Here is a 25,611-nt window from a genome sequence, read left to right on the forward strand (position 1 = left end):
TCCTCAAACTTTTTTGGCCTGCAGACCACTCAGCCGATGCACAGCCCACACAGTTGACCCCTGGTGACAAAATGAATCATATTCCCGGAACATTAAAAAAATGTATACGCAGCCTAAAGGTTGTTTTAGTGGAGGGGGGGGGGTTTAGATCAAAGGGTTAGGGTCGTTTAATCCGGGTTAGTTTACCGAACTTCATTTTTAAATTGACTATACTTCATTTTAAATTAACTATAAGTAACATTAATGTCTGAAACAAAAGCTACAAACATTGTCATCATTTCTGGATCAAACTGTATTTGCATCGCAAGCTAGCGGTGAACCACCTGGAGGACCGGTGTGGACCACCGGTGGTCCGGGGACCCCGCACTTTGAGAAACGCTGCTCTAGAGCATTCTCACCACATCATCTCAGTGGTCTGGAAATACTATAGTGGTTAGCCGGATGCCAGCTGGTAAATACACCGTGCAAGATGTAGATATTTTAGGTCATCTTGTCCAGCTTTAATTGTTAGAGTAATCCACATTTGCATAGTTTAAGTCGAGTGATTGAATGTTGGTCGAGTATGATATATTTTCAGATATAGCGCTGCTAGGCTTTGGGGGGCATTTTCAGAAAAGCTAGACCAATTGTCTTTTGAGTCTGCATTAATTTCTGTTATTTCCTTTTCCAATTAATTCGTTCAGGATGCGGTGTGTATAAAGGATACCAGTGTGTCAATTTGTGACTGACACTGTAAATATTTTTGTTATTCCTGTATCGTAAATATACACACTCATTACAGTCTGATGGCTGTGGCTATTGTAAATGGCTGTACATTCAAATGTATGTTGAAATAAAAGTGGAGTTTATGAATTAAACGGCAGTGTAATTTCCCAGCCTTGGATTTTACCCTTGTGAGATGTTCACCGCTAATTCACTGCCATGTCTAAACCCTGTCCTGGGAGCTCCTTTCACGTTCGCCGGTAGGATTTCAGTGGCACCATTTAAAAGGTCTCGCTTCTAACCAGGCCACTTGGGCAGTTGAACCCTAAGGAGTGGCCGTAATTGTGGCATGTGATAAACTCGGCGCTTAATCCCAGCAAGAGGATTATGGTCTGAAAGAGGCGTCTGCATCTGCAGGGGAGCCATAATGAGCATGTGCTTCCATTCACACACCGCTAATTGCCCACGGAACGCACAGCCCTTGTGCGCGTTTATAATTAATACGCCTGTTTTAAACCTGATCAGATACTTGTGTGTTTAATGCGTTTATCTCACGGTACACAAGTGCACTTAAGTGTTGCCAAAAGGGATCGCATCTGACATAACACAATCTAAGAGGCGGTCGGATCTGTTGGAAGCAGGCAGATTTTCATTGCTGCCTCATGGCACGCAGTAAGGGGATGGTGCAGCTTTTTAACCTCATGCCTGATTACAGCGCATTTTGGATTTATAGCGCATCTTAACGCCACCATCTCAGAAAAGGTATGCGTATATTCTAGATAGAGGATAAGCAAAGGAACAAAGGGAGGTCTTGGACCTAAATTTGAACTGAGGATGAGAATCGACAACACTGATAACTGGGGGGGGGAAAGCGTTTCCAGAGTGGGGGCAGCAGAGGAGAATAAGCGTACTCGGCAAAGGTTGATTAAAAAAAAACATCCTTTGTCCATCGCGGCGGGGTTATGTGCCATTGCTTTTTGCCTCCACTTGGGGTGAGGAGTTTTGCGTGTTGCACGCATCTTGGCTGGCAGTGTAGGGCCACTACGGGCAGACCCTCTGCGCCCCAGGCAGCCCCGGCAGCCGTGAGTGGTGCACTCGCCGCAGCTGTCGGCGTGCAAATCGGCGGCGTGCGTCTCGAGGCGTAAGGGCGGCAGGGGGCGTGCGCCGTCACGCCGTCCAGCAGGGCCCGCACGGCGTGCTGGAGAGAAACCACCGCACGGGTTACATAACGCGGCGTGTTGCGTGGATGTTCACGATCTGCGAGGTTTCGAGTGTCGCGCCTGCGGCGCGGATGATGGACGGCCAATGCACCAGGAACAGGAATAGCTGAAAGAGGTTGCAGTCGAGTCTCTTTCTGTGCCTGCTGTTTGCTCGGTAGACTTCAGGCCCTGCCCCCCCCCCCGCAGTTCAGACCGCTGAACGTGGCCCGTTGAAAGGATTTGGTTCGTCCGGCCAAGTTGGCCAACTTTTGTCAAATGTTCTTCCAAAACACACCCAAGCCACTGTTGACAGTATTTCTTTGGAGAAAATTGTTTAGGTTAGTGGCAACCCGAGGTTTTAATGGGTGCTTTTTCATTTTCCGAGGTGGTTAGGATTGGCCCTTGCAATGTGAATTTTTTTTTTAGATGCTATCGCATAGATAGTGATTCCAAATTAGTTGTGAAAGAAGGGTTGGTACAACCCTTTTAGCAGGCGTATGTGTCGCTGTACTTTACAACAGCTGTGCAAGCAGTATTGTTGATTTTAGACCAAAGATAGCGCTGGGAGGAATCGATTGGTGTAGATCAATTGGCCTTCATTTTAATGCACAGCGGCTAAAATTACCAAAGTTACTTTGTGGCTTTAGCACGAGTGCTGCCAACCAACCAGGTCCAACGTCAAGCTATGCCTTTTTAACTTTAATCCGAGGAGTGCTCAATAAACAGTGAGGGCAACACATTTTCCCATGAAGTTTTAAGTTTAGATTTATATTTCACTCCACTGCATCTTTTTTTTCAAACATACATTGATGTATTCATGAGCTTTTTTTGTAATTCAAAAACCGCGCAGCTAAGATCTTGACAATCTGTTTTATAGCTCTGGTTACGTCGGGGCACAGCGTGGTTTTTAGGTGTTTGCCTTTTGGCCTCTTGCCTCAGCCGAGGCGCAACGGGAACGCGTAACAATGTTTGAGTCGCTTCTGCCAAGAGTCGCCTTAGTTTGTGGTTTAAGCCATCGTCTCGTTAATGGGTCACATGGGTGGGCGTAGCAGCCTTCAAGGCTAAAATAGCGCGGAGGCGCTTGGCGTGAGCGCTGCAGTCCTGGACATTCCCCCCGCCGCTGGTTCGCTACCCGGGAAAGATCCTCGCGATCGATATGCGCGCATAGGGCGTTCAGCGTTGGAAGACCGACTGCCTGCATCACGGCGTGCGTCCCCCACACGCGTCCCACACCGCGTGCCATCCACACGCCCCGCCGGTGGATTATGCCTCCCGCTCTCTTGTTCTTTTCTTCAGCCGCGACACGCCAGCCCTCATGGCCGGAGGGGATGAAGAGGATGGTACATGCACACACCCTTTTTTTACAGTTAGGCTTTAGAGACAAATTGATGCAAAGTAAATCTAGCGTATAGAATTTTGTGTGTGTTTTTTTTGTGCGCTATGACCGCAGCTGTTTTTTTATGGCCCTTGAGGCTTCGTTGCTATAGATGCATGACGTGAGATGCTTTAGCTGACATAAACACTGCTTGCAATTTAAGATCTTTTGATGTCCACACCGGGGTTTTGCATTACTGTTGACTGCGTTGGTCCATTGAGGCATTAATCAAGTTAGTGTCATTTACTGAATACGTAGCAGTCTTATTTCCGTCTGACTTGTCTCTTGTTTTCTGTGAGCTGTCTCTTGACAAACGGACTTGGGTCATGCTCCATCTACACAGTGCATGCAGGTGCGCGCATGTACACACACTTGCCAGTGGAAGGCAGTTCTTGAACTCGATCGGACACATTGTCATTTCGTTAGCACTTGCCTAGTGTGTGATGTGCGAGCAAGAATGCCTTTTTTTTGCAGAACCATAAACAAACAGGCGTGTAGGTACGGCCACATTGGCGTGGCAAGCCGATGTCATTGCCAGCGAGTAGCGTGTATCCTTGGTGGGTGCCGAGGTAATCTCATTGTAGCCGCACTTACTGCGCCGCGTGTTGTGGTGCTGTGAAACTAAAGCATAGCTCGGTGTGGAAGTGCCCCCCCCGAACCCCGCCTCTCCGAACCTCGCCATGAACCTTCGTAGGACATCAACAGCGATCACTACCGAGAGGAGATGAGCCACAAGCAAGAGCGGACGTGTTTGTGTGATGCTGTAGTTGGTTATATGCGTGGTTTGATTAAAACTCTTAAGCTGGGCCCTATGCCAGCACGCAAAGAGCGTTTATACGTAACATGCTATCAGGGTGGGTGCATGTCGCTTGATCGGCTTTTTGTAAGGGATGGCCAGTTCCAAGAACGTGTGAAGCCATTAACAGCAGATACTAGTAAATAATCACTTTACTAAATTAAAACACATGATCGAGTAGTTTTTCCAAAATAGAGGTTTTTGGGTTAGATCGCGTAAATATATAAATGTGTCGTTAAAACCCGCCACCGTTCCTTATATAGAGGCGTAGATGCATCACATTGTTGCATTGGTGAGACGTTAACTACCTTGCCTGGTTTGGAGGAGGCCTTAGGTTCAATCCCGACGCCGGTATATTTAGAGTTTGTTCTCCCCATGGTCACGTGGATTTTTCTCCGGGTCCTACGGTTTTTTTCCCTCCACATTTAGAGACATATGTTGAGAATATGTGGCTGCTATAAATGTCCACATGATAAGCCACTACTTTGAGCCATCTTAACTATTATTTGTGGCCAGGTTGCTTCTGAAAAAGAGCTGTATAGCTCAGTGTGCCTTACCTGGTAAAATAAAATAGTTTTAAGTGGGCTTGGGTTGGACACGTTACCAGAAGGGATTGGGGTCGGTGGTTGAAACTTTGGCTATGATTCCGCAGTTAGGAGAGAATTTGCCCAAGAAGACAGCGACCGTGGAGATGGAGCAATGCAATCTGCTCGTGCAGGTGCTTGATGGATTGTTGCCTTTGTGACAGCATGAGAGATGCCGACGGTTCGGGGAAGCCTCCATCAAGCAGTGGATAGATCATGGCTGGCGATGGTTGTGGGGGCCCGGTCGGATAATCGTTGGCTCTTTGCACGTTCAGGTGTGTTGGACCTGTGTAAGGCTTACGTGTGCGCGTGACCGTCCGCAGTCACTTGAGCATCTCGTTAATAATTATCATTAATAATTAATGGTCAGCACTACTGACTCCCACAGCCATGGTTCGCTGTCTTTTAAATTCACTTAGAGCGGCGTTGCCGTGCCAGACGGTGGCAGAGCGCTTGTGGTACCCACTCACGGCTGTCCAATGAGCTCGGTGTTCCCACCGCGAGGTATTTTTTGCAGGACGGTAGCTCCGTCAGCTGATGCGTCGCATGCATTGAGCAGCAGAGTCAGCTGTCACACTCCCTGCTGCATCTGACTGTGCATGAGTGGCGATTCAGTTTTTTTTATTTGAAGGCAGATCTTGTTGCTGTGTTGGTTTACAGTTACCGTACTTTGTAAAGTCCCCGTGGCTCTGTAAGTGTGTCGTACATGCGCTATGTACATCCCTTTGTTACTCCACTGTTGTATGATGGCCTCCCCATGCCATGCGGGTTCATGGTGGTTATTTGACCATACTTCGCCACACTGGTCAATGCTTGTTGGATTGATTTTGTATTATCTTTTGAATGTTGAACAGCCATTGTTGTTCGTTATCTACAGTACAAATATTTCTTTATTTTCCAATTGCATGACAGTGGTTCGTGTGCAGCTGGCAATCGCAAGGTTATGAGACTCAGCCCTTCATCGATATATAACGTCTGTTTTTCTTTTTGGGAGGTAAACAGCAGTTATCCAATCGAGAGACTGCCAGCTGCCATGGGAATGTGGAATTACCACCTCGCACTCAGGCCTGTAAACAGGATATGTGTCCCACCCCATGCTTGTATAATTTGAGAACTACTTGTACGTTTTATGAAATAATTTTTCACATGTCCAGGGGTGCCTGCCTTTTTCCAGGTATAAGTTATTAATCGATTGCAAATTAACATCCGTTTGTTAGCATATACTCTTAAACTATTTATAATTTGATTTGAAGCTTTCTTGACTGCAGGAATTAATACTCTGGTTCTTTTGGTAAAGTCGCGTAGATATAAAAATATCTAATAGATCACGACGTTTCGATAGCAACACAAGCCATCTTCTTCAGGTGAAACAATACAGCAGGCGGACTGCTCAGGCAGGAGGAAATGTATCGAGAGAGCTACTGCAACCAGAGGTCTTATACGTATGTGATGGGTACAACCTACGTGTAAGTGGGTGGGGCTAGGGATGGAATTTGCAAGGAAATGTAAGGCTAGCAAACGTTGATCAACCAGGTGTAGTGCTAACTGTTGTGTTGGCCGACTCTCTGAGTTGCATTACATTTCTAAGTTTACTAAGTTTGATATCTTTTTCTCTTTATCACCTTGTTCCCTTTGTAAATATCATTAGCTGACGTTTACTAGCCTTACATTTACTTGCAAATTCCATCCATTGCCCCGCCCACTTACCCTTGGGTTGTATCCACCACAAATGTATATAACCTCCGGTTACAGTAGCTCTCTCGCTACATTTCCTCCTGCCTCAGCAGTCCGCCTGCTGTATTGTTTCACCTGAAGACGATGGCTTGTGTTGCTATCGAAACGTCGTGATCTATTAGCTATTTTTCTATCTACGTGACTTTACCGAAAGGACCAAAGAGTATTTATATTTCACCAGGTAAGGCCCACTGAGCTAAATAGCCCTCTTTCAGAAGTGACCTGGCCACAAAGGATAGCTCAACGAAGTTGCTTATCACATGGAAATGTATAAATACTTGAAATGCATGTTTATAAATGTGGAGGGGAAAACCAAATCACCCGGAGTGAGAAAAAAAACGTGCGACCACGGGGAGAGAGAAATGCAGAAACTTCAAGTCTACAGCCTTCAGGGTCGAGATCGAAGCCACGACCTCCTGCATACCAGGCGAGGGAGTTAACATCTTACCATGAGGCGAGTGAGTCGCGCCGATTGTCCCACAGCGAGCGGGAAGCGCCGTCCGCACTTCGCTAAATGGGTTGCGCACGGCTTGGCCGCTGTCCGTCTTCTCAATGCTGCGCCAGCAGGAAGCAATTGCCTCCTCCCTCCATCTCCCGGCTAAATTGAGCGCTGGAAACACAAGAGTCTGACTCGTCCTCAAACGCGTGGGCACGGCGGTCTGGGCGCGCAGTGGCTGTCGTGGCACCCACCCGCCGATATCCAAACTCAGTAGCGCACGCTGCAGGGAGCCAACTGGTGCAAGGTTTGTCTGAGCTGGTTCTGGTCCTGGTCCATACGCAAAGGGCCGCACCAGCCACACCACCATGCCCAGATATAGCTCTCACCTCCGCACTTTCAAAAGGTCAGATAGGCTACTTGGTTTCACAGGCAGGGATCGTACCGCCTAGGGTTCCTCTAAAGTAATTGGACGAAGTGGCAGAATTTCCTCTTTGTTGTTGTGGGAGATGCCCGCACGTGTATGCACCCCCACGTGCAAACACACTGCTGGGGAGTGTACATTGGTCGGCCTCTGCCCTGTGTTTGGGCAAGCACGCGAATCTGTTGACAAACCCGTGGTGGCGGTATTCACTTGCGCCAACTCGATCGGGTTCACGGGCCGCCAGGCCGGACCGACGCACTTCGTGAACAGCAAATGTTAATAGCACATGGGGAAGGGGGTGGGGGGGAACGGATAGACAAATTAACTGGAAGGGAGGGAGCAACTGTACCAGCTCCGTGTGTAAGATTCCTCGTCGGGCATGGCACTGCTTCAGGCAAACACACACACGCGCAGAATTCCTGATACTGCCCCGCCGTTTATGCATGCATCACCCAAGCAGTCCGGTTACATTCCCAAACAAGGGCACAACCCCCCTGTCCTCATAGGAGTGGGGGCCAAAAACATATCCCACAATGCATTGCCCCTCTTCTCCGCCCCTCTGCCGCGTGACCGAGAGTGCCGCCGCGCTGGTGCTGGCCAACTCGACCTTGCGCTGCAGTTATTTTTGGAAGCCAGCTTCTCTCTTTCGTGTCGCCATTGGTCGTAAGTTTTTGGTGGTGAGTTGTGACAAGTGTCGTCCGATGAATTGCCGAAGCCTTCGTTAGCCTTGTCGGGGTGCAGCGTTTGCGAGTGCCGTCTGAGGTTAATGAGCCCATTCCGGTGGCTGTGTTCTGCAAACACTGTGGCTGCCCAGCTCAAGGGGGACACAGCCATCTCATGTTGGAATGAATGTAAATACATCTGCGAGGTCAGTTTAAAAATATCCATAGTTATGGAGATAATGAGAATGAAGTTTCCTGGCCCCCACGGGCATTCAAGGTGGGCTTCTCTGTTGGGGTTGTGCAGAGTTGGCCAGGTGCCCTCTGGCAGCCAATGACATGTCCAAGGACTAAGCAACGATAAGATCCTGGGTTCGAGTCTGGGCAACCAGCCGCGATTAAACCGGCTTCTGGCTCTGCCGTGAGTTGATCGTTACAGCCAGGTCCGCAATGACAGATTGAAAGAAAGTGCTTTACATTCGTTTACACCGAGTTAAACATTGCGATTGAATTGCTTTGCAATGAAACACATCAGTGCAGATATTCCTGGGTCTTTCGGTAAAGTCACGTAGATAAGTTCAAAGAAAATTATCAAAAATAACAGAAAACTACGACGTTTCGATCGCAACGCAAGCTTGCATTAAGATCGAAACGTCATTTTCTATTGTTTTTTATTATTTGCTTTGAACCTATCTACGTGACTTTACTGAAAGACCCAAGAATATGAATTCCTGCAGTCACGAAAGCTTTGAGTCAACATCAGTGCAGACCAAATAAAAGGTGTGTGCCCCTGAGTGTGGTTAAGGAGCCTCATCTTGTGGGCCCGTGCCTTTGGACACAAAGCCGTGCACGGCTTGCTGTTCTCATTTGTATCGTCGCATAACGTGACGCCGATAACAGCGCAGTTTTAACATAAATGGATGGAGGACAGAATAACGCCCTCCCCCCCCCCCCCCGCTCGTGAGCGCCTGGATAGATCGTTGGCAAGGTAATGATCCCTCGCGTTATTTCCCTTGGCTGAGAATGTGGCTTCTTGTGGCTCCACGCCTCGGAGGTGGGGTGGGTGTGTGTATTGTGCTCTGTGTGGCCGTGATGAGGGGGTGCTGGACTGGGCGTGGAGCTGTGCCCTCTGTGATATGCGGCCCCTGGCCCTGTTTGTTTGCATCAGACTAGGGGCAGGTCGAAGTGTGTTGTGTACAGTGTCTTTGAGTTGCGGTTGAATTTCGATGCTTCGTGCATGTTATGTATGTTGGAACTGCTTTCGCACCGTACGTAGCCAACCGTTCCAATCGGTGGTGCGGGGGAACGATGATGAAGTCCTGCCAAAGCCTTTGCCCACTTTCACTGGCTTGTGATGCAAGTCCATCTAGTTCCTGGATACGAGCTTTATTCTCGCTTCATTCAGTGGATCTTTATCAATACAACCAGTAAACAGCTGTGCAGAGAGAGTGACGGTACACAAAATGACGGGTCATCATTAACCCTCTGGACATTCTGTGCATATTTGTGTTAAAAAAAAAGTGTGCTATTAGCTAAGAATTCGTCTGCTCTCTGTATTTTGTTGAACTTTGTATTGCCTCTTGGCCTGCCGATACCATAACTAGGTATATATAACGATTCGGCTCCTTTCCTTTAATCTATGTAGTTTTACAAATTGTCAATTTCTCTACCATGATGGTGAATGCAGTGGCCTTTTTTAGGCTGCAGGGGGTCACGTGAACATTTCAACTTACTGTAAAAAAACACATCTGTTCCTACATGCTCAATTTGATACACGTATCATGTGTTGTTAGATTAGTAGTCGATTAAAAACGAATAGAGTCATTGTTACGTTGGTCAGTGGGGGGATCCTAAACTGAGAATGTGGCCCAAGACCGGTTCAGATATCACTCGCCACCGCTGTCAGCCATGCCCGAAATTCTAACTCGGGATGCCAGGTTCATCATGGATTGCGCTAACCACGACTATGACACCATTTCATTTCACCCAATATTTACACGTAATTTATGTAATGGAATTAATCGGGTTTTGCGTCTGTGATTTTACGTGCGTGAGTGCAATCATCGATAATGAATGGATTAATTAATTCAATGCCGACCAAATACCGGAGCGCGTGTTTAAACGGCGTTGGAGCGGCATGGAGCGCGGCTGTGAGCCCAGCTGTGTACCATGTGTGTTTCTGTGCGCGCTGCAGGTAACGTTCCCCGAGCCAAAGTCATTAAGGTCGCAAAGCCGCAGCCAAAGAAGTTAAACAAGGTGAGACCCCGAGACTCGTGTGCGGTCGTTTGTTGAATTCGCAGGCTCGTCAATACGCCTGTAGAAACTTTTTTATGTTTGGGGAAATATCGTGGGAAATTATTGTCAAGGTTACTTGACGTCTCTTGGCTTGTAAAGCACACGGTTGTTTACTGTGGAAATTTGCGATGTGTCACGTCAAGTCTTTTTTTTGCAGGCGAGCGATTTTAGCGACATTACAAATTGGCCGACACCGGGAGAGATTGCGAATCGAGAGGTAAGTTTATAAGCAAAACACTAAAACAATCCTTCATGTCATATTTAAGATCGCAAGCGTTTTGCCTTGTATCGGTATCACCTTGAACGTATCACTAAACACAAGCTGTATAAAGAAACAAAAATAGAAGGCTTTCCCTCCCACCTGCAATCGGCTCTTCCCCCCTTCATGATCAGCCACGTGCCTCCCTCTCCACCCAAGAGTTTGTAACCCACGGGTCTACCCATGCCAACACTTGCAAATAACTCATCCCCAACCTATCCCAGTTTATTTGTCTCCTCACTACTTCAATGTCCCTGATGTAACCAACTTGCTATGCCCTTGAACTAAAATCTAAAGGAAATGGTATTGGTTTGTTGAACATGTTTGAACATGCTTGGTAAGTGTGGCATTAACTCCCAATTTTGTGGACTTTCTGGGTCATCCGCTCCACATCTCCTCCACAGTCTTTCACATCGTGGTTCACCACTACGAAGCACTTGTTTCTAGGCCTGCCTCTTTGTCTCCACCCTGGTGCTTCCACGTCCATCATCTTTCTTTTCCAACGTGGTTTTCGTCTCCCTAGATGTCCTAGCCACCGGGCTCTTATCCAGTGGACCGTATGATGCAAGCGAGTGACACATTGCAGATCTTCGCGTTAACCTGGTTGGCCACGCGTCTCTTCCACGTTGCAGACCTCGACCCACTCGCCCAACTCGAGAAAAACCGCCGTCCGACGCGAGAAGGACCGGGAGAAGGAAGGGGAGAACGAGGTGGAAGAGGAGGAGGAGGAAGAGGCGGTGACGAGGAGGAGGAAGGACGCCACAGAGGAGGACGTGGACGACGAGAAGGACAGCGAGAGCAAGGAGAACCGCAGCGGCGGGCGCGCCAGCCCGCTGGAGAACGGCACGGACGCCAGCTCCCCACAGCCCAAGAAGAGAGGTGGGCACTGATGCGCGCGTAGATCTTACTCGAGGGTCGAGCACCAGGACGGCAGCAGCAGGGTCACTCCGTTGAGAGGTTCACAATCGGGATAGTTGACCAGTCATAAACAAGTCATCCTGAATGTGGTCCCAACAACGAGAGTTGTCCAGTGAGGTGATTCAATGTCGCTGGACAACGTCTTCAACGTTGCAACTTGAAGGAGACGTATTGGGGAAACGTAGTTGGGTCCAAGAGCAGTCATCGCAGTTTGCATTTAAATAATTTTCATTCAACAAATATTACGTGGCAAACATTTATCGTTACATTTAGTTGAAGGATTTACATTCAAACATAAACCAGCTTAAACAAATTGTGAGCTGTGTAGGGTTTAAATAATTCATGTGCATCTCTTGGAGAATTTCACACGTGTTTGAGAAGAAGCGTGGATATCTTATTCCACTTTTATTGCAACCATCCAGTTAAATTAAAGTATGCAAAGAGTTTTCCATCACTGAGCTGCAATGGCTTGGGCCAAGAGCCACTTGAGAATGGAATAGCGGTTATGTAATGTATTCCCCTTGGTCACAATTACATCTTAAGGACATCGCAGAATTTAAATCCAAAAGTCACAAGTCGGCAACCCCTAATGAACCTGTAAAAAAGCGTCTCGGAGAGGATGGGGGAGGTGCATTGACGCAGATAAGAGGTGATCAGATAGTTATCCGATTATAATCGGTGAATTAACATTTTTCCACACATTACTTAATTATCAAAGCTTTGGATTGTGATTTGACGCATCGCCATTGCAGTGGGACAAACACTTGAGATTGTCTCCTGCTCTCATCCCTGGGTCAGACGTGCCCTGCATCGTGCCAATAATTGCACGGTGCACATCACCCGGCAGAGCTGCCAGCGCGGAACAAATAAAATAGCCGCTTGCGTGCTCCGCTCATCGATCGGCACGGGAAACGCGACAGCTGAGCTTGTAGAACATTAACGGGTTGAATTAGTTTTTTCCAGCGGGGCTGACTAACAGCTGTTAATTTCAGGGAGAGTGATCATCTAGGGTCATCTCTTGTCAAGGTGGTTTAGAAAAACTGACGTGTCTCTGCCGTCTCACAACCGTGGCCACGTATGCATAGGAAGGCTCCTGGGCACGCAGCGTCTTCTCCTTGTAATCCATTTGGATCGTTAAGAAGGGAAGGCTGAACAAAGAAACTTTTAAATCCATCAGTAACTTGATAACAATGATGGTGAAATAATCAGTATTTGAAACAAATAACAGTAATATAGTCCTGATGTAAAAAATATTGAAATTCAGCTGTCCATCAATAGGTTTCTTTGGCAAGTATCTGCAACCCACCGGTCCCTTAATTAAATACTTTTACTCACTTTCCAGGTCAGGTTACACCATTTCATTAAATAAAGGAATATTTTGTAAATGGAAATGAAATTTGAAGATTTTTGTGAGCGTTTCACGTCCTTGTGTATATTCACCGTTTGGTCCTTGAGTAAAAAGCAGAATGACGGACATACGTCTTTCACTATTTTGAGAGTGGTGTGGTCGTGTCCTAATTTTTTGGACGTTCCTCCCTGGCACCCCCACAGTGAGCAAGCAGAAGTGGGTACCACTGGCGCTGGATGGAGGAGGGAGCGACGGAGGCGGCCCCGAGAGGCCCAGCTCTCGCAGCAGTCTGAGGTCGTCGCAGCCGCCCGGCGGCCGCAGGACCGACGCCGTCAGAGGTAAGGCTTTCACCCGGCAGCGGATTGACAAAGCACTGCATACCATAGTTACATATTATTTTCAGGCACGTTACGGGATGGTAATTTAGAGCTGTGCATGCTTGGGTGATGCCCATTATCACGAGCGGGGATCTAACCCGGGTGGCTAGATATGGAGCTGTGAGGAGGGATGCCTGTAAAACAGCCCTGAGGACGATGTGGGAATAGTGTAGTGTGGGTCAAACAGATGTGGGTCGGCGTAAAGCTGTGTCATCGCATCGTGCATCAGAGCAATATGGGACAGCGAGATGAGTGATTAGAGCGTGGGTCCCAGTCATGTGAAACAGCTGTGTAGGAAAGAGTGGAGTGGGATGGGTAACAGAGTGGGTTGGGAAAGTGACGTTAGGGGAGAGAGGAGCATGGGATGAAGTGGGGTGTGTTGTCAGCACGGTGAGTTGTCACAGTGACGTGGGATTATGTGGCACGGCGGTGCGGGCTGTGTCGACACGCTGGGTTTGTGACACCCGCGCACCTGTCTCCAGGCTGGAGGCGCGAGGATCGTCGCGATGACCTGGACGACACGGCGAGCGTGCGCAGCGAGGGCGGAGGCACCCGCGGAGGTGGCTTCCGAGGCAGGGGTCGCGGCCGGGGGCGCGGTCGGGGACGCGGAGGAAGGGGCGGCCCCCGAGGTGCTTGCTCAGCATTGATCCATACCCCTTTCCACCATGGTCACAATTCGATTCGGCACTCTCTCCTTGTTTGTACCATCTGTTCTCTTTTGCTCTGTCACATTCGTCGCATTCGCTTACAGCTAACTTTAATTAATACTTGTTGACCATGTTGCGTCGCATTAGCGGTCACGTTATGTGCCGTTCATTCAGTTCAGTAACAGCCTTCAATTTGCATTAAATTTAAACTAAAATTTGTACGCGCACGTTAATGCGTACGTGGTCTGTATCATGAGCGTAAGAGTTAATTTAATCAATGCGTCGCTGCATATAATGTCCATAGAAATTAGCGCCACTCCAATGCGTCGCTCCGTGTTGTCACTCCTCCGTCCTTTGCCGTGTGCTCTCTTTGAGTCCGTTTCATGTGTCACTCGCTTCGCGATTCTCACTCCCCTTTCCCCCCGTTTTTTTCTCTCCCCCGGCTCCAGGCGGCCTCGATTTCCGATTCGGCCTCGGGGAGCGGGTGGGCGGCAGTGGCCCCGACGGATCTGGCTCAGCGCTGCTCGACTACAGTCCCCACCTCGTCTACTACTACGACGACGGCCACGGGCCGCAGATCTACACCGTGGAGGAGACGCTGCTCAAGGAGTACGTCAAGCGGCAGATGTAAGTCCCGGCCGCTGTGACGACACATGCGCTGCCAAGACCGGTTGGCTTGGGAGGTCGGCGGAGTTGGTGGATCACAGAGAATGTGTGAGCCACCTTTCAGCTGTAGGGCATCGAAGTGGTGCCTGCAGCAGGAGGTACAAAAAGTAGGTTTTTAATATCTCCACGTCTTTTTGAATATATATTCGTGAAGCTCACAAACCTGCTCGGCTGTTAGGTGGCCAGGAGATGGCGGTACAGCCAAGTGGAGGTTCGTCCAGTCGTGTGGTTGCTCTCCAGCTTATTCCCAAGTGAAAAGTACTCAAAATGCAGTTTACCAATCAACTTGAGCGGTTCCTACTGAGTCACGTGACACATTTGAGGCTTTCTTAGGTAAATTGCTCTTTTATTATGGTTATTTCCCTTTATTATTTGTCCCTTTGGGTGCTGCTTTTTTGCATGCACGGTGTTAAGCCTGAGTCACACGTAGGCACTACATGTGGGCTACACGCTGCTCCCGTGCCTTTGTTGGGCTGCTCTCCCACTCACGCGCTGACCCCTGCTGACTCTGCTGCTGACCTCGTACGTTGGTGTGAGACTCCTTGACACGCTGCTGCGACTGGTGCCGTGTAAATTGTTCGCTGCTTCTGCAGAGCATGCGACTCGCCACAGCTATCTTCACAGCCAAGTGAAAGAACCAATGCAACCGAACGGGGGAATTGTGTCGCAGAGAAAGCCCTTGACACCTGTGGTCTTTGTCGCCCATCGGTTGAGAACGGAGTTTTTTTTCACAGCTCCGTGTGATAGCTTCAGTAGGTTGCACAATTGCTTTGATTCTGGAAACAATTCGGTGCCGTTGCCAACACACATCGCACCTCCGATTAACATGGTTGGCTACGTACGGTGCGAAAGAAATTGAACATACATACAGCACTCTAAGTAACTGGGAATTAAGTGACAGGTTGTGCTAATTGCATTCACAGCAGAGTTGAAAACAGTGGTTGCTTGTGGTCATGACTGATAACCAGAAATTTAAATATAAATTAAGGGGTATTTGCATTGGCGCTGGTGCACAATCGAGACATGTTATGTTAACCAGATTAGTTTAATGGACTACAAAGACTAGGTACAATCATATTTGAAATGCATTAGTCTTGTCCAGAATCTGATTGATCATAAGTATGTCGTCAATGGCATGCTGATAATGAACCAGAGTGGTTATTAATTTGGAGCTTTCACAATATATGTTCTGCCTTTTTTCAATCTATTTGGAGAATTTTTTTTGATCAAAACGGCTCAAATCTCGTTCCGTCTTTTTAATGCATGGTGCTGTTTCTTTTACAAAGATGCCTATTGTTTATCGATGTTCACCACAAATAACTGTCAACAGTCATTTCCTTGTAGTACAGCCCCAACTACACAATGCCAGGGGCTGGTGTCACACTCAGCCAAGGCTCAAACGAGACGTTTTTGCCCAACACCGCTCGCTCTTCCACAACCGGCTTGATGCCTGCACTGACCATTCATCACCGCCTTTCTTTCATCAGAGAGTACTACTTCAGCGTGGAGAACCTGGAGAGGGACTTTTTCCTGCGCCGCAAGATGGACCAGGAGGGCTTCCTGCCGGTGTCGCTCATCGCCGGCTTTCACCGCGTGCAGACGCTCACCACCGATGAGCACCTCATCATGGAGGTACAGGCAGGCTGGCGAGCGGTGGATGGGCCAGTCAGTGACTGGGTGGGTGAATTGTTATTTTTTTACGTTTTTATTACAGCTCAACGTGAGCCTGATACAAAGCGCCGGTCACCGAACAAAGAGAGGAACAGAAATGCCATAAACAGCAGCCCGAGTTCAACGCGACAGGGCCGAGTGTGAAGGGGTAAAACTGGGCTCGCTGCCCCAACCAGGCGGGAACCACGAGTGGGGGGAGATGACGGTTTTAAGGGTCCGTGAACTGTCAAGCGAGTGAGCAGAGAAAGTTATTGGATCGGCAGGCATGTGGGTAGGTGCGTATGAATAAGTGAATGAACAATTGTGTTGTGGGTGGGCATATGGGCAGGCAAGTGAGTTATACGCGTGGGTAGATGGGTGTGTTAATGGGTGGGCAGGCCGGTGGACCAGTAGGTGGGTAAGGTAGGTGGTTAAGAGGGTATCTGAGTGAGGTAGCTCTATGAATATGAATACCCTCCGTTTAGTGTAATTAGTTATTTTTATTTCAGTGCAATATCATGTAGGTGCGAGTTTTCTTTAGCTCTGTAAAGATGCACGGCTTCCAGATTTAAGGTCATGAGTTATTATTGGGTCAAAAAGTAATATTGGCAAATTCATCATCCTCACCATCCAGGGTTGGTAAAATGAGTACCACTTTAGTGAGCCTGCATGGCATAGTGAAATCGACAGTGGCTGCTGCTTGAGGTAGACTGGTCCTCACCATAGGAATGGGGAATGTCTTCTCAATCTTGGCTGCCAGCAGAGTTTCTCTCCATCGATGGAGGTCTCATTGGAGCATGGTGGGAATGAGGAACACTTGTCCTTTGATGTTGAACGTTGACATCTGGGTCAAAGCACACTGAATTGGAACGTTCTGCTCACGTGTCACTTAACGCAGTACAAATTTATGGAAATGTTCACTGTAAATTCAGGGCTTAATTTCAGCTCAACGACTGGGAAAATATTTTCGCATTCAGCACACAACATCCAGTATTCCTCTTGCCATGAGCCGTGGCTACAAAGCACCCGTCTACTCCAGTCTTATCAGCAATCTGCAAAACATTCACTGGGAAACTCGAGTCCAGCAGCGTATTGTGTATTTATGCCCCGCGCCTCTCTCTCTGCCAGGCGCTGCACGACAGCACGGAGGTAGAGGTGGTGAACATGAAGGTGCGACGTCGTGACGACCCCTTGCGCTGGCCCATCCCGGGGATGGCCCTGCTGTCTTCGCCCACGGGCTCCGTTACCCCCTCTGCCCCCATCAGCACCGACTTCACGAGGCTCCTCGACTGCCCCGAGTTCGTGCCGGGTGCCGTGAGCAGCAGCGTCAGCCCCCCCTCTGGTGAGCTGAGCCCTGTGTCAAAAAATATCTCTCTACACTGCGTGCACGTGTGTGTGTGTGTGTGGTCTCTTCGTAAAACTCTGTGTTACCATCTCTTTCTGTACAAATGAGAGAGTCTAGGAAGTAACCGTTGAGAATCGCCTGCAGCGTAATGCTGATTCATCCGGTGAGTGATTGTCCCCCCCTCCCCTTCCCGTGCATCCAGTAGGCTTAGTGAGCCGCTCCCTGGCATCGGACTGCGCCAAGGCGTCTGCTGCGGCGTCGTTAGCGGTGACGGCGGCGGCCACGGCCCGGGACGCTGGGCCCGGCGCCACCACGGACGACGCGGAGGAGGAGGGCGAGGCACGGCCTCTGACGCGCGCCCTCTCGGCCAGCATGCCCGAGCTCGATTCGGAGCAGTGGGTGGAGGTGAAGAAGCGACATCGCGCTCCGCCCACCTCCAGGCCGACCAAGGTAACGTCGACACATTCATGAACCCGCACCGCCATGTTGACGTCATCCATTCCTGCTTCACCTGCTGCGTAACTTCAAATCTGCAATCGTGTTGATTACAGTGTTCTGTGTCGTCGGAGGAGTCTGGAATTGCCTGCAGAAAATCCCACACGTGTCGAGGGAAAATGCTGAAGCTTGGCAACCTACTTGCCGTACTGCCATTTCTAAGCACTGCCTTGTTGCCCTACAGCGGGGTTTCTTAATGCTCATAATGGCGCTTCTCTCTTTGTCCTCCACCGGAACAGCCGTAATGTTTTTTTCACGAAACATTCCCATTGTCGATCTGTGAGAGAGCTGAGCGCTTCGTTATTCATACGAAATGGAGCTGGCAATTGAACGCATCGATGTTCTGTGTTGTGTTTTCCAACTGCTTCTGCCATTTGAGTCTCTGAAGTGTAAAGGGGATTGATGGCCAGGCTGAGACTATAAACTCGCCTTACTTGACAACTGTTCAACTGTTCAATTACCGAATGGACGAAACTCAGATTCAAACCTATAAACTAAATTTTTTTTTTTATTACCAGGTAAGGCCCACTGAGCTATATAGCTCTTTTTCAGAAGCGACCTGGCCACAAATGATAGCTCAAGGAAGTGGCTTATGACGTCGAAATGTATAGCAGCCTCTAAACTCTAAACGCATTTTTCTAAATGTGGATGGAAAAATTGGAGGACCCGGAGAGAAATCCACAACCACGGGGAGAAAATGCAAATTCCAAATTTACAACAGGCGTCAAGAATCGAAATCGAACCCATGATCGCCTACATTCAATGCAAGGGTGTTAACATTTGAGTCTTATCGCGGTACCCCGGGGTCACCATAGTACCCCGGCTCTCGCATAATGTCCGTGATGCAGTCATTTTTAGTCTGTTGATGGTCAGCGATGCGGCAATCGACTCATCTCGACGAGCTGTACACGATGCACTATGGTGCATACGAGCGTTCAGGGTTTCGGCGTAATCGTCCTCGCTGCGTTTCGACATCGCGGGGTATGGCACTGATTTCGGATCGATTGGTACCCCAGTCGCGGAGTTAAGTAGACCCCTGGAAAAAATAGTGTCCCAGAAATAAAATATTTAATTGCCTCGGCCATTTTCTATTATTTGGTACTCCGGGGTACCGCCATAAGGATCATTTCACCAATGCAACAATATGATGTCTCTAATGTGCATTAAATGTGGAGGGAAAAACCCACAAATGTCAACGGTGCCAGGTCCCCCTCAGCCTCACGTGGTTTTGTCCTCCCGAGCCACCCAAGCATCCCACAAACTCGGAGCACTCGGCAGCAAATAAAAGGAAATGGGCCTCGTGCGTTCCCATAGGAGGAAACCCCGAAGGCGGCGGCGGCGACAGCTGCGGTGCCGGCGGTGGCGGTGGCTCCAGCGGAGGAGAAGGAGGAGCTGGACTTCATGTTCGACGAGGAGATGGAGGCAGCAGAGGCGGCGGCCGGCCGGCAGCACCGCTTCACGCCATTCGGCGCGGGCGGCTCGGACGACAGCAGCGACTCGGAGTACGAGATGGACGACCGCGACATCAACAAGCTCCTCATCGTGACGCAGACGCCGCCCTACATGCGGCGCCACCCGGGCGGGGACCGCACGGGCAACCACAGGTCGCGCGCCAAGTTCTCCTCCGAGCTCGTGAAGGTCATCAACGATGGCCTGTACTACTACGAGCAGGACCTCTGGCAGGAGGAGACCGACTACAGCGTCATCAAGGTTCGCTTGCTCTCCCTTTGTTCATTCAGCGAGAGCAAAGTTTTTTTTGCCAATTAAGGCTTGAACCTTCTTTTGACACAATTCGTTCAGTTTAAACGAGGATCGGACTTTGCCTTTATAAGGGGATTAAGTACCACGGCATCTCAGTTGAGAAGCAATTGGTTTAAATATCCCTTTTTCACTGGCACATCTGAAACAACCCAATGCGGGGCCCTCACTGGTTTTCCACTGGCTTATCCTGTGCCAAGATGAAAACATACCATATAAGATGCTGGCTTCGCAAGATATCTGAATCTGCCTCAGGACCCATGAAGGGCTTGGCCAGGGCTAAAGATGTGTTTATTATGCGTGACCTCTACACACTTCTCGTCTCGTTCAACTGCGTGTGACGTCAGCGGTACAGCCTCTGCTTCTGCAGTGGGAAATACCCTGGCACCCCCAGAGCCGTGACATGCTGGCTCCACACTATCCTTTCTACAGTAAAAAAAAAATATAAGAGAATCGGACCAATCTGTAACGCTATCGCTACGTCCCCGCACCCTAACATCGCCCCTTGTCCACCAACAGCAGGAAGTGGAAAACTTCAGGAAGCTGACCGTCATCACAAAAGAGCAGTTCGACATCATCTCTCCGGGGGTCGCCATCGACCTGACGCCCGAGCCTACGTCTGAAATCGCCTGCCCAGGTGAGCGAGCTTTCGGAAATTGAATGCTCACCTTTGCATCTGCCGGACGGTCCCGCACCTCCGATTAGCACGGTTGGCTACGTACGGTGCGAAAGAAGTTCAACTTAGACGAGGTGACCGCTTGCAATTATTGTGCATTAAACCAACGTTGCATAGAGCTTCACGCTAGACGAGCCTCACTATTGTTTTTTTCCCACATTACATTTGAGCGATGGGTGTCATTAGAATACATTCTATTCCGAGTGCATTCAGCCAGAACTGCACCACCCTGTGTTTTGCAACTCGTTCTGAAAGAAACCCATCTCCTGACACTAGGGGGCGCACCTTCTATATGCCCTGCAAAGCGTGTTGGTCGCTTGTCATATCCACCAAGATTAATTTTGGAATTAGCCTAATGAAGTGAAAAAATGAATTTGATGGAATACGTATTTTGTGACTAGACTCAAATCGTCGCCTCACCTTGCCACACTTGAGAATCGGCTTTTATCACGGCTCGCTGCTTGGATTCGAACTCCGAATCTTAACAGTATCCGCCAAGTGCTCTGACCTTTGAGATACCCAGGCTCCCTCAAAACTTGCAATTCTTGAAGTGTCGATGGTGGCGAGAGAGACCAAATTTTGATTTAAAGCTTTCGTGACTGCAGGGATTCATATTCTTGGTTCTTTCGGTAAAGTCACGTAGAAGGGAAACAATAAAATAATAAAAATATAAAACAATAAAATTATCACGACGTTTCGACTGCAACACAAGCAATCATCATCAGGTGTGAAAACCACAGCAAGAAAATTTGAAAAAGTGGCGGTTTTAACGTTAGCACCACGGAGAGCGATTTGGCAGTTATTCAGATGGACGAGTCCATCTATGTTCGGAAAAGAGGAGGGGGGAGACGAAAATAATGGATGTGGTCTAAAAGCCACCGTAAGCGTGAACAATCAGTAGATCACTGTTATAATTCAGTAGGCTCACATGACATTGACTTCTGGCTACCATGAGAGATTCGTTCATGAGGCTATCCACATATACATATACAAACAGACAATTTCAACCGAGAAGATGGATTCTGGCTTAGCAATCATTGGAAGGCTTTGATAAACCATTTCGGGTCTTAATTGATTGTTCACGCGTACAGTGGCTTTCAGACCGCATCCATTATTTTCGTCTCCCCCCTCCTCTTTTCCGAACATAGATGGACTCGTCCATCTGAATAACGGCCAAATCGCTCTCCGTGGTGCTAACGTAAAAAAACGCCACTTTTTTAAAGTTTTCTTGCTGTGGTTTTCACACCTGATGATGATTGCTTGTGTTGCAGTCGAAACGTCGTGAGAATTGTATTGTTTTATATTTTTATTATTTTATTGTTTTCCTTCTACGTGACTTTACCGAAAGAACCAAGAATAAGAGACCAAATTGTAATACGGCCGCCTGTAGTTGTAGGATTGTCAGACTTCTGTCACATTTGAGTTCTAATTTTGTTGTTATGACCAAGTGTGTCATTGGCTCACCATGCCCTCTCGCAATCAGCTTCCATTCCCTCTCCACCACTAGATAAATGCCACGGCTTTGAACCCAGGATCCTCGGCGGTGTCGTCTTGTTGCCCTGACCCCTGAGCTACCCCAGCCACCCCAGGCTCTGCCTTCAAACTCTTGCTGTTTGTGAATTCGACAGTGGCTGCTGGCGGGACGGACGAGTTGGCGAACCGGCTGTTCGGCTCGCCGGATCCTCCGGCGTCATGCCTGGCGCGCTCGCTCCCGGCGGCCGTACCCGAGGCGGCGCTGTGCCCGCGCACGCCGCGCACGCCCCGCACGCCGCGCACGCCACGCCTGCGCGACCCAACGCGCACCCCGCGCTTCTACCCGGTCATCAAGGAGGGCCGCGGCATTGACAACCAGGTGTGCGCCAAACCTGATACGCACTTGTATACATACATGGACAAAACCTGACCATAGAGAGATGCGAGGCCATTAAGAACCCAGCGTCCCTTTTGCACTTCTATGGCCGTCTGAAACGCTCTTCCTTTTGATATTAGGAAGCCACTGGAGCAATGCACTTTTAAATCTATTTTGAAAACATTTCATTTGAACTGCTTTTGTGTTTAGTTTGTTATCCTTCCCCATACCTCTAATTAGTACGATTGGCTATGTACGTGTGAGAGAAGTTCTACATCCATGCATACATAAACGAATGTGTACACAAGTGTGCATGTGTATGTACACTTACGTAAGTACAGGTAGATGAGCTTCATTTCTGGCCATGTAAAAATTTCGGTTAACTTGGTCTGACTGATGAGCCCCCAGATGGTTGAAGCCTCTATGGAGTTTTCTTGATTAAATAAATGCTGCTTCATAACATTCATCCAGGGAAAGAAAACTGAATCATTTGTGGAACGCAGGACATGAAAATGTTACATGGCAGGACTGTGATAGATTTTCTGGTGAATTGAGGTTTCTTTATCCATCAGTGAATTGATCAAGGATGATTATGATGAAGTAGATATGAAAAATAACAGGTATTTTAAACGTGTTCTAGAAATTCCAAAGTCACTCCCGTTTTAAGCATCAGCAGTCACATGTGGTGTATTTACAGCTTCTGGACGGAGGGAGGTAATCTACAGGACCCATCAGTAAATCTTTCTGGCAGCTGCAGTGTCAGGATTTATGCCGCGGCCACTGCCGCAGCTCGTATAAATGCGTGCGTGCATTAAAAGCCGTCGCTCAAATTCGCTAGCCAGCAACGATATTGATTGTTTATTGGGGAGCATTGCCCTTCGCATTCACCCGTGCGTAAACCCCGGGTACGTCGCTCTCTGTAGGTAAGGACTTGACAAATCCTCATAAAGCAATGCGTTGACTTTGTACTCAAGAGAGCAGCGTGTGGTGCTGATCTTGGGTTCTGTGGTCTGCTCTTAAGATGGCAAGAAACCATGTGTTTTCCCTGGGTTTGGAAAACTGAGAATGTCAAATCGGCTGCCTTGGAACATGAATCAGCTCAGGAAATGAGCAGCTGCTCTTCTCTTAACAGACACACGCGCACCTAGACTGTCCCCTGCTGCCCGCCACGAGTTTTTAACGTAACTTCAATGTTATGGTTTTAGTTCTAGCTAAATGTTGTGAAGTTATGGCACCACTGCCAAAGTGGCACATCTCATCTAAACTTTAATTTGTCATTTTCCCATTGGTTATGTTTCAGTAAGCCTTGTGCCTTAAAGCCTTGGACGCACGGGGCTTAGGGATGTGTAACTTGGAAGCCTTTGTCATCCTTTGGTGGATGAAGGGCTCCCCATGCCGCTTTGCACATTGGGGTTGGTGAAGGGGGGTGGCCTGAAACCATTTCAGATGCCACTCGCCACCATTGCTAGCCGTGACCGGGAATCAATCTCGCAGTGTGTTAACCACTGCGGTACCACTTCCCCCTCGGTTTGAACGCATGCATCTACGTGACAGAGGTACTTGACTTAACATCGCTCGACGATTTAACCCGGCCTGGCATCGACGGTCAACTCATAGCAGGCGGCTCTTGTGTCCAACCTCAGACACCTCGCAAGCAGAAGACGCGACACAGCAGCAACCCCCCGCTGGAGAGCCACGTGGGCTGGGTCCTGGACTCGCGCGAGCACCGGCCGCGTACCTCCTCTGTCAGGTGAGCCCACCAGGCCCCCCCCAGCCAACCCGGCCATCGTCATCATGAGACAGCAACAGCAGCAGCTAATAACAACATTGTATTTACGCCATTCTTACAGCACAAGGCTATTGCGAAGGTGCTGTGCTTCGTGGACGTGTGCCTTCAGCCAATAGGGTGCGACGTTGCTGCAGTCTTACCCGATTAATTAATTTGTATGTCACCTTAGACCGTGACACCGGCGCACACATGAAATACTTTTTTTTTTCCCGAATAACATGGAGGAGAATTTTAGTGTCCACCGTGAAGCAGGCGTATTTATGGTTGATGCATCCAGGCTTGGACCGCGAACCTCTGCGAAAAGAGCTGCGAGCGAGTCACCGCACGCCACCCGCAGGTTCCTTGTAACAGAGACCGCTTGCCCCTCGTTGACAGCTCGAGCGCGAGCTTCCAGTCGGAGACGCCGTCGGTGGCCGGGAGCTACGGCTGCACGCCACAGTCGCTGCCCAAGTTCCAGCACCCGTCGCACCAGATGCTGAAGGAAAACGGCTTCACACAGCAGGTCTACCACAAGTACCACCGCAAGTGTCTGAGCGGTGAGCCGGCCCCGACGTTACTCACAATGACAGAACAGTTATCGCGGTGTCCCTTCCAACGTGTGTAGTCGGGGCAAGGGCCAGGCGCCACCTTGGTGTGTTCAGCACCACGCCTAGCTGCCCGTTGCCTACCCCCTGTGTTGATGTTTACACACCACATAAGATACCCATTTATGCATGCGTTGACCGAGTGGATGCCAAAAACCAGTTCGGATACCACTTGTCGCTGATGATATTTATGGCTGGGAATCGAACCCAGGTAGCTCAGATTGAAGGTGCAGTGCATCACTACTCCCCTCATACACACACATGCACAAACACAACAGTTGGGACTGCCCTCCAGAGAACACATTTCTGCGGAGGGAGCTGGTAGGAACGTTGGGTTGCTCAGTCAATGGCCAGGGTCAACGGCGGCGTGGTGTATTCCGCAAATATGCCCGACTGTGAGGGCGGGCACAAGCCGGCGTGAGTAGGTTAAACGTTGAGTTTTATAAGGGCACCACGGGGTGACCAGCCCCTCCCCACCCAGCCCCTCCCCACCCAGCCCCTCCCCACCCAGCCCCACCCCTCCCATTTTTGGATGCACGATGGATGGACGGACACAATAATCCCCTGTGGGCTGGTGTAACCAGGAGGTCCCTACCAGTATAACCTTCCCGAATCATTGTGGCTTTATCTTGATATTGGGGCTCCATTTAGTGGTGATGGTGATGATGGTTGTTGTTTGTTTGATTATTCCTGGCACTGTAATGGTGGCAATGGGTGGTGATGGTCACACATGGCAATTCCTGGCATCACCAATGATGGTGGTGGTGGGAATGCAATGAGAAGTCTGTGCTCATGATGTCACTGATCATGCCCATCGTCTGTACAGAGCGGAAGCGTCTAGGCGTGGGCCAGTCCCAGGAGATGAACACGCTCTTCCGCTTCTGGTCGTTCTTCCTGCGCGACCACTTCAACCGCCGCATGTACGACGAGTTCAAGCGGCTTGCGCTGGAGGACGGCGCCGAGGGCTACCGGTACGTGATCGCACACCTTGATAAATGTAAATGCTTTTTTTAATCTCGCAACTTTGTGTTCAAAGTTTTTAGTTA

At 49.1% G+C, this 25,611-nt stretch overlaps 1 protein-coding gene and 1 long non-coding RNA gene across 6 annotated transcripts in view; one reads left to right on the forward strand and one right to left on the reverse strand.

Annotated features, from left to right (window-relative positions):
* Nucleotides 1–25,611, forward strand: part of LARP1B (La ribonucleoprotein 1B) — a 39,183-nt gene that overhangs the window by 3,225 nt on the left and 10,347 nt on the right. Inside the window, exons 1-16 of one of the 5 annotated variants that reach the window (XM_032955327.2) lie at nt 1,898–3,241; nt 10,104–10,165; nt 10,362–10,421; nt 11,096–11,342; nt 12,933–13,067; nt 13,589–13,735; nt 14,203–14,380; nt 15,907–16,051; nt 17,198–17,411; nt 17,617–17,864; nt 19,224–19,619; nt 20,187–20,304; nt 21,972–22,195; nt 23,836–23,942; nt 24,357–24,517; nt 25,392–25,536. In XM_032955327.2, the coding sequence (XP_032811218.2) occupies nt 3,217–3,241; nt 10,104–10,165; nt 10,362–10,421; nt 11,096–11,342; nt 12,933–13,067; nt 13,589–13,735; nt 14,203–14,380; nt 15,907–16,051; nt 17,198–17,411; nt 17,617–17,864; nt 19,224–19,619; nt 20,187–20,304; nt 21,972–22,195; nt 23,836–23,942; nt 24,357–24,517; nt 25,392–25,536 (2,612 nt within the window). In that variant the 5' untranslated portion in view covers nt 1,898–3,216. Of the gene's footprint in view, nt 1–1,897; nt 3,242–7,459; nt 7,914–10,103; nt 10,166–10,361; nt 10,422–11,095; nt 11,343–12,932; nt 13,068–13,588; nt 13,736–14,202; nt 14,381–15,906; nt 16,052–17,197; nt 17,412–17,616; nt 17,865–19,223; nt 19,620–20,186; nt 20,305–21,971; nt 22,196–23,835; nt 23,943–24,356; nt 24,518–25,391; nt 25,537–25,611 lie in introns of those variants that run through there. The other 4 variants (XM_032955326.2, XM_032955325.2, XM_032955323.2 and 1 more) reach the window with 4 other exon arrangements.
* Nucleotides 1,224–7,459, reverse strand: LOC116942901 (uncharacterized). Its single transcript, XR_012941824.1, has 2 exons — nt 6,839–7,459; nt 1,224–1,900 (listed from the first exon to the last, which is right to left on the reverse strand). It is a non-coding gene; the product is annotated as an uncharacterized LOC116942901 (long non-coding RNA).

Source organism: Petromyzon marinus, chromosome 16 (genome assembly GCF_048934315.1).
Source record: "Petromyzon marinus isolate PM22_M1 ecotype Great Lakes invasive population chromosome 16, UKy_Petmar_22M1.pri1.0, whole genome shotgun sequence".
NCBI lineage: Eukaryota > Metazoa > Chordata > Hyperoartia > Petromyzontiformes > Petromyzontidae > Petromyzon > Petromyzon marinus.